The sequence below is a fragment of the Rasamsonia emersonii genome, assembly GCF_000968595.1.
Source record: "Rasamsonia emersonii CBS 393.64 chromosome Unknown ctg1118621760711, whole genome shotgun sequence".
NCBI lineage: Eukaryota > Fungi > Ascomycota > Eurotiomycetes > Eurotiales > Trichocomaceae > Rasamsonia > Rasamsonia emersonii.
Window position 1 is genome coordinate 1 of NW_013562788.1, and position 12,097 is coordinate 12,097.

At 52.7% G+C, this 12,097-nt stretch overlaps 4 protein-coding genes across 4 annotated transcripts; 1 reads left to right on the forward strand and 3 right to left on the reverse strand.

Annotated features, from left to right (window-relative positions):
* Positions 1 to 693: 693 nt before the first annotated feature.
* Positions 694 to 4,717, forward strand: T310_8325 (Sensor histidine kinase/response regulator; the record flags this gene model as incomplete). Its single annotated transcript, XM_013468889.1, has 5 exons — positions 694 to 1,851; positions 1,905 to 1,971; positions 2,211 to 2,351; positions 2,403 to 2,940; positions 3,016 to 4,717. The coding sequence occupies 5 exons, from the start codon at positions 694 to 696 to the stop codon at positions 4,715 to 4,717; spliced, it is 3,606 nt and encodes a 1,201-aa protein (XP_013324343.1).
* Positions 4,718 to 5,270: 553 nt separating this feature from the next.
* On the reverse strand, positions 5,271 to 6,371 carry T310_8326 (Allantoicase; the record flags this gene model as incomplete). The annotated part of the gene is made up of 1 exon (XM_013468890.1): positions 5,271 to 6,371. One exon carries the CDS (start codon positions 6,369 to 6,371, stop codon positions 5,271 to 5,273), a length of 1,101 nt encoding a protein of 366 aa, XP_013324344.1.
* Positions 6,372 to 7,824: 1,453 nt separating this feature from the next.
* On the reverse strand, positions 7,825 to 9,384 carry T310_8327 (Serine--tRNA ligase; the record flags this gene model as incomplete). Its single annotated transcript, XM_013468891.1, has 1 exon — positions 7,825 to 9,384. The coding sequence occupies one exon, from the start codon at positions 9,382 to 9,384 to the stop codon at positions 7,825 to 7,827; it is 1,560 nt and encodes a 519-aa protein (XP_013324345.1).
* A 730-nt stretch (positions 9,385 to 10,114) lies between these two features.
* On the reverse strand, positions 10,115 to 11,001 carry T310_8328 (Uncharacterized protein; the record flags this gene model as incomplete). The annotated part of the gene is made up of 4 exons (XM_013468892.1): positions 10,115 to 10,573; positions 10,677 to 10,742; positions 10,803 to 10,837; positions 10,896 to 11,001. 4 exons carry the CDS (start codon positions 10,999 to 11,001, stop codon positions 10,115 to 10,117), a joined length of 666 nt encoding a protein of 221 aa, XP_013324346.1.
* Positions 11,002 to 12,097: the final 1,096 nt, after the last annotated feature.

A 12,097-nucleotide genomic window follows, 5' to 3' on the forward strand; every position in this document is an offset into this window, starting at 1 on the left:
ACGACGGCGGTGAGGGTTTTGTAGTCCCAACAGAGCCCCTACGCTCGGAAGCCGATATAGTCGCCGGCCTCCAGTTCCTAGTTCAGTCGTACCTCATTTTACCCGGGGAGACTGACGATGAGTTCCGGTGAGTATAGTCCTTGTTTAGGGAGTGAAAAAAAAAGACATATTGACACAGCGTATAGGTTCGCGCATGACCGATTCGTTCATGCCGTGTCGTCCCTGAGGGAATGTCACAACGTCGAGAAGATGAATTTCATCATTGCACAAACCATGATGAAGTATTGTCCCGACGATAAGACTCTCTACTCGAAAGCGCGTCACATCTGTCAAGCCTCGCGTCTCATCAAGGATCGAGTCGAGGACAGAGCCTGCTATAGAAAAGTGTTGCGTGATGCGGCGCAGATGGCAGTCCGGTCGGGAGCACGGCCGACAGCCCTCTGGTTTTTACGCAACTGCCTCGAGCTTCTCCAAACCGACTGTTGGAACGATAGTCTTCCAGACGTAGACTATGAGGAAACCCGGCAACTCCATATATTGACGGCAGAGATGCTGTGGTATCAAGGTCAGAACGAAGAAGCCTTCAAGCTACTCTCCGAGCTCTTTCAGCACGCCAAGACTCCTGCAGGGAAAGCCAGGGCTTGGATTCTCAAGAGCAAGATCCACTCTCAACTTGGCGATCATAATCGCGCGATGGATTCACTGCTCACCAGCTTGGAGGAACTTGGGGTGCACATCCGCCAACCCACGTCGTATGAGCAATGTGACGCCGCCTTCGATCGACTCCGACACCATCTCAAGAGCATCAATTTTGAGAGTGAGATACAAAAACCGGTGAGCGAGGACAAGAATGTGGTGGCAATCGGAAGTGTTCTGGCCGAGGCAATGGCAGTAGCGTTCTGGGGGGACGCTCTGACCTTCCTACACATGGCGATCGAGATGATCAAGATTCATCTCTTCAGCGGCCGCTTCACGCAGATCGGCCTCGGCTGTACTCATTTGGCCATGGTCGCATACAGTCGTTACAAGGATCAAGAGTTAGGCGCCAGAATGAGCGACTTGGCGGTCCTGCTGTACGACCAGCACGCGGACTTGTGGTCGCGAGGCGCCGGTCTCACGATCCAAACCTCAATGGTTGAACATCTGCGAGTTCCGCTCCGGATGGCTCTTCCCACGCTGGAGCATGCGGTGGAAGCTTCCTTTGCAGGCGGAGATCCCCATCCAATGCTCCTGAGTTTCGCCTCTATGGCTGCTGCTCGATTGTATCTGGGCCATGATATGTCCGAGCTAGAAACTTTCTGTACCGAAACGCCCGAGGAACTCGACGACTGGGTGCACGATACACGTGGGGGAGTAATCCTTGTAGCAGTAAAGCAAGTCGCGCGAGCCCTGCAAGGCAAAACCTCCTGGCAGGTGCCAGCTTATATCATGTCGGACGAGTATCACAAGACTTATGAGTTCATGGAGTTTATAGATGTGCATGCGACGCGCGCAGATCGGCCCCGGGACGTCTACTGGGGCCTTGCAATGATTCCCCTGTACGTGTATGGACACCACGAGAAAGCCATCGAGGTTGGTACAGATATGATGGAATCCGTGGACAGACTATGGTCCATGCGAATATCTTATTTGATCCACTTCTACCTGGCGCTCTCCATTCTCACCCAGCACTTCGATAATCCCGGTTGTAGCGACCTGGATTCGCGCCTTGACGATGTGTTAAAGTACAAGGCCGTGATCGACTTTGCCAGAAGCGCCTGTGACGCGAACTATGGCATGTGGTCCTTGCTTTTGGAGGCGTTACTCTGTGAGGTCAGGCAAGAATTCGATTCAGCTATACTTGCCTACGAAGTAAGTCAGTCCTATAGGAATGACAATGACAGGGTTGAGCTAAGCTGTGTCAGGCTGCGATCGACCATTGCGAAATTCATGGATGGCCTTTGGAGGAAGCTCTGGCTCTTGAGCTCTATGGTGAGTAGCCTCAAATAATTCGAGATTATCCGCTTTCAGCGTCTAACGTAGTGTGACAGGTGATTTCCTTGTTCGGCGAGGAGCCAAACGACCTGCGCGGGCCATGATTAAAGAAGCTATTGCTGCATGGACCAGCATCAGCGCCACTGGGAAGGCCGCACAGCTCTCTGAAAAACACGAGTGGCTGCTGAAAACGGCAACAACATCCCGAAGTAATGATGTTGGTTGTCAAACTGTAGATTCTCTTGTCGGCATCACTCGTAACGCACCACCAGAGCCTGTTCCACCGCCCATGGAAGATGACAGGAAGAAGCAGTGGCTAGAACACAATGAGCCCTCCGCAGGTGAAGGATCTCTAGACATCTCCAGTGTCGGGCTAGGTGAGTGTAGTTTGTCGGTCATCGTGCAAACACCTACTGATCGGAAACTAGATATCATCGACCTGTCCAGCATTCTCGAGTTCAGTCAAGTGATGTCCTCGGAGCTGCAATTCGATAAACTCCTGACGAAGATGATTGAGATCATTCTGGAGTCGTGCAATGGCTCGGATTTGGCAGTTATTGCCACGGAGTTTGAAGATATGGGCTACGCGATTGCCGCGACTGGAGACCTGGAGAATGGACAGACAGCGTTCCCGGATGGTCTTCCCTTCTCGGAAATGGAGGATAAGATCGCTCAGCAGATCTCTCATTATACTCTTCGCACTCGGGAAGAGGTGCTCGTTCACAATGTCCTTGAGGATGACCGTTTCTCGATTGTCAGCGACGCATACCAAGCACGCTATCCGCTCGGCCGATCTGTCATAGCATTGCCAATCGTCCAAGCTGATAATCTACTTGGAGTCATCCATATCGAAGGAAAGCCCAATTCGTTCACGCAACGTAACGTAGTTGTGCTCCGTCTACTCTGCAACCAGGCCGGGATTTCCCTTGCCAATGCGTTACTGTTTCGCAAAGCTCGCAAAGTCAGGTGAGTTTATCGCTTTTTTTTTTAACCCTTTTTCTTTCTTTTACTTTGTATGCGTTGACTTACTGATGATAATAGCGCGACGAATGCTGCCATGGTTGAAACACAAAAGCGCGCTCTGGCCCAGGCTCGCGAGGCGGAGCAGAAAGCCAAGGTCGCGGAAGCCGAAGCGAATCGCAATGTCAAGCTCAAGGATGATGCGGCCAAGGCCAAGTCTATCTTCCTGGCCAACGTGTCCCACGACCTGCGTACGCCGATGAACGGCGTCATTGGACTTTCTGAATTGCTGAAGGGGACGAAACTGGACAAGGAGCAGGATGGCTATGTGGAGTCCATCCGGGTCTGTGCCGACACACTGCTGACGCTCATCAACGACATCTTGGACTTTTCGAAACTCGAGGCTGGGAAGATGAAGATCTCGACAGTGCCTTTGAACCTGAGAGAGACGATCAGCGAAGTTGTCCGCGCGCTTCGATATACGCACCGCGACCGAGGCTTGCAGACGATCGAGGATCTGGACAAGGTTCCGCCGGACTTGGTCGTCCTTGGAGATCCGGTCCGTCTCCATCAGATCTTCATGAATCTTCTCAGCAACAGTTACAAGTTCACACCCAAAGGATCCGTCACAGTGAGGGCCAAGGTGACACGTGAGGGCAAGGGTCGAGTACGGCTGGAATGTTCTGTGCAAGATACCGGTATTGGAATCCCGGAGGAGCACAAGTCGCGGCTCTTCCGACCCTTCTCACAGGCAGATAGTTCCACGGCGAGGTCGTACGGCGGCAGCGGGCTTGGGTTGAGCATCTGCAAGGCCATTATCGAAGATGTCCTTGGAGGGCTGATCTGGCTGGATTCGACCCCTGGCGTCGGCACGACGGTGACATTCCAGCTGGTCTTCAACAAAGCTCCAAAGGAGGCGATCGTGAAGGCACCATGGTCACAGAATTTCAACCAAGTTCAGGTTCGGAGTCCACCCAAGCCGGTGGCCCGGGACCTCACGACGATTCCTCGAGATCAGATTCGAGTCTGTATCGCGGAGGATAACCCGATCAACCAGAAGATTGCCGTCCAGTTCGTCCGGGGGCTAGGATTGCAAAGCGAGGCTTTCAGCGACGGACAGCAGGCTGTGGAAGCGCTCCGGCAGCGTTCGAAAGAAGGACGGCCGTTCCATGTTGTTTTGATGGACGTCCAGATGCCGGTTCTGGACGGATATAATGCGACGCGTGAGATCCGGCGAGACGAAGATCCGAATGTGAATGAGGCTTTGGTGATCGCCATGACAGCGAGCGCTATTGAAGGTGATCGCGAGAAGTGCCTCGACGCGGGCATGAACAACTACCTTGCGAAACCGGTGCGGTCGGGCGTACTGAGTGAGATGCTTGATCAGTACTTGGCTCCAGTGCCGCAGACGAAGCTGCGCCGCCGACCCGTCACGCAGAGCAGCAGCGACATGAGTACTGATGGGGCGGGCACGCCGAGCAGCTACGCATCTGCGACCAGCAACGTCAGTGCGGTCATCGCGGACGACGAGTCGTCATCGCAGGAGCCTTCACAAGACCCTTCACAAGAGCCTTCACAGGGGCCTTCACAGGAGCCTTCACAGGGGCCTTCACAGGGGCCTTCACAAGAGCCATCGCAGGGGCCATTGCAGGAACCGTCACAGGAGCCACCGCAGGACAGCCAACAACTCCCTGATGGCAGCACACGATCGGACACGTCTGCAAATGGCGTGTCGGATGAATCTAAAACTCGGACGGAGAGTATCGATACGCAGAGTTCGTGAGCGGGCCCTGCACTACTTTGATATCTTCATTTTTTTTTCGTTCAACGCCATTCTTCTTCTATACTTCTACGACATAATTCTTATATTATTTTTATTGTGGGCTTTGTTTTTTCAGAGGATCTATCTGCGGGACATGATAATGATGGGAGATCGTCACCTGTTGGCATTGGAAGTATGAACGATTTGGGTCTGCTAGTTCTGGCGTATGCGTTGGAGTTGGGCTGCATTTTTCTTCCTGGATATCCCACGAGGTTTATGACGGATATGTTTCTCGGCCTTGATTCTGCGATTTATTAGATTTCGTTGTGCAGAGGGAATTGGGACGGCGTTCGAATATAGCGATAAAACGAATTTATTTATGTATGTACTGTGCGTATGTACGTAGAAGGTATTTACTCTTAATCTCTTCTGAACTCAAATATTAGTAGACTAAGCAGTAGAACTAAGGGAGGAACTTTTCTGCAACAATGCCTTACTCGTAATTCTTTTTTTTATTTTCTTGCTGATAGTCGGCAACTATATACAGAGATATATACAGATCTCAAGGACGAAATCAAACTGCCCTCCGCCCAAAAATGCGCAACCGCTTGACTCCTCCGTCCGGCACGAGGGTCAGCTTGACGTGCGTGAAGACACGAGTGTCCTCGCCACCGGCCGCCAGATCGGCGCCCTCGAAGACATGCTCCGTGTCGGCCTGCGTGGGTTTCTCCCCCTTTACCAGCTCCACCCATCCGGGGTGGTCGTGGCCGGGTTCCTGTCCGTTAAGTGCGTCCGCGTCGCTCCGGACGAGTCCATGCACCCGGATCGCGCGCGGGAAGTTACCCCGGAAGTCTTTCGTGTCGACCACCACCTTGCTCACTGAGCCCGGCAGTCCCAGGCGGATGATCGCCCAGTCGACGTGTCCTGGCGCCCGCGAGCGTGCTGTCTCCCACCCGTCGCCCATGTCCTTGCCCCGGCCTGGAAGCAGCAGGTTTGAGCACGGCGTGTAGTGCTGATCTGACGCCGCGAGCGCCAGTCCTCCGAGCAGCGCGGACGAGAGCTCTTCCACCGGCCGTGCTGTCGGGTCAGCTGCTGCCGCGGCAGGCAGCGGTGGGGGGATCGCATGGCCGTAGAGTCGCAACCGGGCGAACCCTCCGTCGGGGTACATCAGGAGACGGACATGCGTGTAGGGGGTAGGGTTGGCCGGGTCATAGTTGGTCAGCTTCCAGGCCTGACGCTGCGAGGGGCCGCAGGGCTGAGGAGGCAGGATGGTCGTCCATCCTTTATAGTCAGGTTTGGCGATCTCCTCGTCGCTGACATCCGGGGCGTACGTAGCCTCCAGCGCCGCCTTCTCGCCGTAGTTCCCGACAAAGTAGGCCGTGTCGACCTCGACGCCCTCGATGGCGCCGCTCGCAACGCCCAGCTTGATCACGACCCAGTCGTATGGTTCAGGGTTGTGCCGCCGCGTCTCCCACCCGTCGTACCAGGCGCCTGTGTGCACGAACACCCCCGGCCGGTGGATGGGCGGGGTGGGCGTGAGCAGGTTCGAGGCCGCGGCGAAGTATTCATTGGAGCAGGCGAGCACGACGGTGTTGAGGGCGGACGAAGCGAGGTTGGTGGTACGGGCGAAGACGGTGTCGATCTGGTCGGACGCAATCCGGGTAGGAGAAGCCATGGTGGCAACAATCAGGAAGTGGACAATAGGAGAATTGACGCTGCACAGAATTCAATTGAATTCAATTGATAATCGACCTTTCTTTTTCTTTTCTTCCTATAAAAAGAAAGAAAGAGAGGGGGTGGAGAGAGAAATAGCGCAGGAGATGAGGGGCAGGCCGTTATCTTATCAGCGTCGCGTGCTCTGGCTTTCCTGCCTGTGACACCATTAAAATGACTCAATTCCTCGAATAGCAGAAATTGGCTTTGACAGTCGCACAATGAGACTAAACAAAAGCTCAGAATCCCCTCGCCACGCTGTACACTGGTCCAGAGACCTCTGACTCGGCTTGCTGGCCGGAGTGTGCCTGCGATGAGAGAGGATCGGAGCTCGCCGATGGCCATGGCCCAGACTGCCAGTTTCCTTCCCTTAGGGAGGTTCCGTACCCACCGGTCCGTCACACAGGAAGCAACTCCATCTTCAGCCTGAAGTCTTGTCCAACAAGGATATCTTCTCCTATACTTTAAGGAAATAAATGTTGCAGCCGTTTGTGCATTTTACATAAGCATTGCAGCTGCAAGCCTTAGCACCCAATAGGAGATTGACAAGGCTGTTGTCACATGTCAGATGGATTATAGACTTCAAATTAGTTAACTGTACAGTGAGCATCTTACCTCAACCTCAAACACCTACTTTCTCCAACCCATAGATAATCTGACTTGAGCCTCAAGCTAGTCTGTCTATCTGGTCTGACTGACATCAACTGCTCACTTTTTCCGGCCTATAGGTAACCTCATCTGACCTGCCCTGCCCTGACCTGACCTGACCTGACCTAGTAGTGGTAAATTATTAGTAAGAATGGTCAAACCCTCACTTTGTCCAACCTATAGGTAAGGGCCGTAAGGTACCTAGGTACTAATTTAAATATCTAATCATAGTTAGATTAGGGTAATCTGAGCAGGGGAGGAGGGTGGAGTTAGGGTTGTTGGGGTTAATAGGTCGGGTAAAGTGAGTGTTTGACCAAACCCTCACTCTCTCCAGGTTTGGTATCATATCAGTAAGTCTTTGAGTCTGAGCTTAGGGCTGGACAAAGTGAGCATTGACCAAGTCCTTGCTTTGTTCAGTTTCCTGGAATGTTCTCTTCCAGCTTACCTACCTAAAAGGGTTGGGGCAAAGTGAGTGTTTCCTACTATACAAAGAAAGACAACGACGCCCATTAGAAGGGATCCCATGTGACTTGAACTAATCTTGGGATCTGACTGATCTAGCCTGTTTGTTTGAAGGAGACTGAGTTGAAACAAATAAAGAAGAATAAAAAGGGAGGGAGTGGAAAGAAAAGGCAAAAGACTATTTAGTCTATTGGGACTGAGAGGTTACATGTGTATATAGTACAGCACACATCCTATCTAATATACATATGCCTCATCCATAATCACTGCTGGAACATCGCATGGGGTGAGAAGGAAGAGAGAGTCTATGACTGTCGTCTCTCAATCACCTCCAACCCCCCCATCCATTTCCTCAGCACCTCTGGCACCACCACAACCCCCCTCTTCTCGTCCCAGCCGTTCTCTAATATGGCAGCCAGCACCCGAGGAACCGCCATTGCCGTCCCGTTCACCGTGTGAGGGTACCGCGAGTTCTTCTCCTCGCCTCCCCGAACCCGCGTTCCCAATCGCCGGCTCTGATAGTCCGTGCAGATCGACGCTGAGGTTACCTCTCCCCAACCCGTCTCGAGATCGGGCTTGAATTCAGACGACAGTCGTATCCGGGAAGGGAACAGAACCTCGATGTCGCGCTTACGGGCCGCGCTCGCTCCCAGATCCGTCGTCGGCATCTCCAACACGCGGCACGGCAGACCGAGAGAACCCAGGATCTCCGTCTGAGTGTCCAGCAGGTTGTTGAAAAGATCATCCGTCATCGGATTGGAAGTCACAGAAGCAGGAGTGGCATCAGAATTTGTCCGGATATTGTCCGCCCATCCGAACAGTTCTACCTTGGTGAACTCGTGCACCCGATAGAGCCCCTTGGTGTCAACGCCCCGAGCTCCCGCCTCAGCGCGGTAGCACCGGCTGGCGCCCACCAGCTTGATCGGCAACTCGGACACATCAATATCCCGTCCAGCGTACATGGCCGCCAGTGGAATCTCCGCAGTCCCGGCCAGCGAACGCTGCGGCTTGGCCTTTTCCTTCTCGGTCTGCTCAATGGACCAGATCTGCTGTTCGTCGTTCCGGTCCCGCGGTTGGAACCCGCATGCCTCCGCAATATACGAATAGACGAGCGAAGGGGGAGAGACGGCCTTCCAGCCGCGGCGGAGGGCAACACTCATTGCATACTGGACAAGAGCATGCTCCAGCAAGGCCCCTTCATTTGTCAGAAAATACCATCCCCACCCGGTCGATGTCGCGGAGCTGGTGAAGTCGATGAGGCCGAGAGAGGCACCGATGGAGACGTGAGAACGACTCGGGTCAGGCTGGTTGGCCCACGATGGAGGATTTTCTGGATCGAAATTGATGTATCGAACGAGCCGCGGTTCCTCGCCGATGGGCGTCTCCGGGGAGGAGAGGTTGGGCAAAGCCAGAGCCAGCCGCTGGATTTCTTCATCAATCTGCGCTTTCCGCAACGTCTTTGCTTCGGTCTCACTCTTCAATCGCTGCGCCTCCTGACGGAGCGTCTCGAGCTGTTCCTTGTTCTCTGGCGATTGCCCGCCCTGCGCGGCCACCTGCGCTATCGACCTCTCCACCTTCTTGATCTCATTCCGGGGCTTTTTGAGCTCCTCGACCAGCTGTCTCGCCTCCTTGGACAGTTGCAGGATTCGGTAGGGGTACTCGGCGTGTGCCGCGTAGTTGCGATCGATGCAATTCCGCGAGAAGAGCTCCGCATTATCTCGGATGAACTTGACGTCCGGGACCGGTTTGGGTGCGGTCGGAGGGCGAGACGCGTCACCGCTTCGAAGGGAGGAGGTGGTGAAATTGCGTCGGAGGCAACGGCTCCATCGGCTGACGGCCACGGTCGGGGCTCTGGAAGGGGCCATTGGGCGAGGAGTGGTGGTGACGGAGTGTTGTGTCTGTCGAGACTCGAGAGTCAAGACTGCGGAGGAGAAGGTTCGGACTGTCGGAGTAGCGTTCTTTGGGTGAGCCATCAGATAGGATAGCGGCATTCAATATTACTACAGATCTTCAACATCCTACAAATACAGGATATGAATTTGCAAAGATTTTTCATTAATTAAATTTAGATATATATGCCCTTCATTTTTCTCCCTCTATTTTCGTTTCCCCTTGTTAGGAAATACAAAAAAAAATATTTCACACCACAAAACAGCTACAGCTACGAAAACTCCCGTCTAGTTTGGTGGGCATGAGTTTCACTGACTCAGCTTCATGTGTAGGAAAATGAGACACTGGCATTTATGCTATTCGAATCGTCAATCGCTTAAAGAAGCATTGCGGTGTGCTGCTTTTGCATTCCAAACGCAAACGTTCAAAAGCAGAAGATAATGTCGAAGGAGAAAAGCAAAATCATAATTTCGTTGAGAGTAATAAATGGAGCCATGCATATCTTCGCATACTGTATCAAACAATAAATATCATCAGTCATCACGACTGCTTCGGGTCATGAGTGATCGGGTGATCATAGATTGTGCATCGTTAGATAGAATATACTATACGGTGTCCTTCCAAGTCAGTTACATAGTAGACTTGGAAGTTCATGCAATATGTTCTTCGCGCAAGGTCCATCTTCGTCTTGCCAACATGCCAAGATTAGAAACCCAGCTTGTGCTTCCTAATGCGTGCCCCCACTCCCAGGATCACCAAGACAGCGGTCACAAGCACCACCCACAGCTTGATGCCGAGTGTGTTCTTGTTGTAGGTCGTCTGCGTGGCAGCAGAGATGGTCGCCAGCTCCAGCACGAGCAGGACATAGCCGCTGATCCGGTGGTACTTGTACACCTTCTTGCCGTTCTCCACGCTGCCAAAGATCGCCACGGGCAGGAAGTACTGGGCAATCCCAACCAGCGCCTGCAGAACGATGATGATATAGGTGATCAAGCCCAGGATACCGTGAGGGGAGGTCAATCGCGGGTGATCGCCCTTGTTGACCTCGATGAAGACAAAGGCTGCGATAAAGGCGAGCGTGCTCACAGTCAGCAAAGCGAAGTGTACGCGGGTTCCCAAGGTTTTCTGTTGCGGTGTTGCCGTGGGCTGCAGAACCAGAATTGCCTGCACCTGTAGCAGCAGGGCAGCCGAGTTGAGGAGCTGGTGACCTCGATTAGCATTATCGAAATAGCCCAGGGAAAAAAAGAACCCTTTTGGCAAAGCTTACCGGATGGGGCGAGAAGGGGAAGATCAGGTCATGAGAGAAGATGGCCGTCCAGACGACAGCAGTGAGCTATTTTTTTTCTGCTTAGAAAGTTGAATCATAGAGTACCCGTGTTGAGAGAGTACTCACCACCCAGACCCCCACCTGAGCGACCAAAGCCGTTCCTAATTTGGTGATCAGTGGGTGTTCCAGCTCCTGATATCAGATCTGGCATAAACTCACCGCTCAAGAAGTTACGATAGATGTTCTGGACGACCTCTCCAGGCTGTCCCAGAAGAGGCTGGTCCTCTCGGGGCTCGACGGCGGCAGCATGATCTCCAGAGGTCATCTTCACGGCTTCAATCGCAATTTCTCACTCCCAGGAATGTGGCAGCGTGGATAGAAACGAGAAAGACAGTGTCCCCAAAGCGAGCAGCGACTGCAGCCAAAGTTATCAGCGTATTAATAATAATGAGGACGCCTTAAATCGGTGAAGGATGAGGGGTTAAAATCGTACCCGGTAGTCTCTTCGCCCGCAGTCCTGCTACTCCCGGAACAGCTGATTAGGTCCAGTAGCTTGGAGCAGATATGACGAGCTTCCAGGTGGTGGATTGCAAATCGACCCCATGATGATAACCCCGCCGTTAGTTGGTTCCTCCAGTCTTTGTGCCATGGCTTGCCAGTTCCTTACCAAGGGCATCCTTTTCCTTGCCTGGTAGCTAAGGTACCCGGGCCCGCCTGCTAGTTTGATCCAACGGGAGGTTTCGAATTACTACGCTCGTCAACCAATCATGACGCGGCTAATGTTTACGGTCAATTCTGCTTCTAACAGGAACCTATCTGAAACCATATTCCTTTTCCCCTCTCTCTTTTTTTCTCCCATAGTTAGGTACCCTGTCCATACAAGCAGGGCTATGTGGTTTCCTGCACCAAACAGAACAGGTAAAATCGATACTGTAGCCTGCGATCGCACCATTAACATTTTGATATACACGAGGATGGAATAACAGATTGGTCGAACCTCCTGTCGAGGACCAACTGGATCTAACGGCTTGCTGGTCTCGTCATCGAGATCCTCCGGCTATCTGTGAGGCCTGTTGTCAATCTGCCTCTGCGATCCTACCCAGCAGGTAGTACAAACGCGAGACCTCATCAGTACGTCATACACGGCTAGAAGGGATCAGACTGATTCTCACGTCATACTATGACATGAACAGAACACACGAACGATGACGAGTATCCACCTGGATAATCATTGCATAAAGATGGATGGGGAATATGTGAATATCTCATTACAAACATATGCCAAGACAATAAGACTCACATCACACATACAGCCTCTTTCAAAGAGGACGCCCATTAACGAAAGATCGTCAACAAAGCTTAGAGCAGATCATGGCGACATGAGGTGGTCAAAACCAACCAAAACCCGAAGAAAAGGAAAA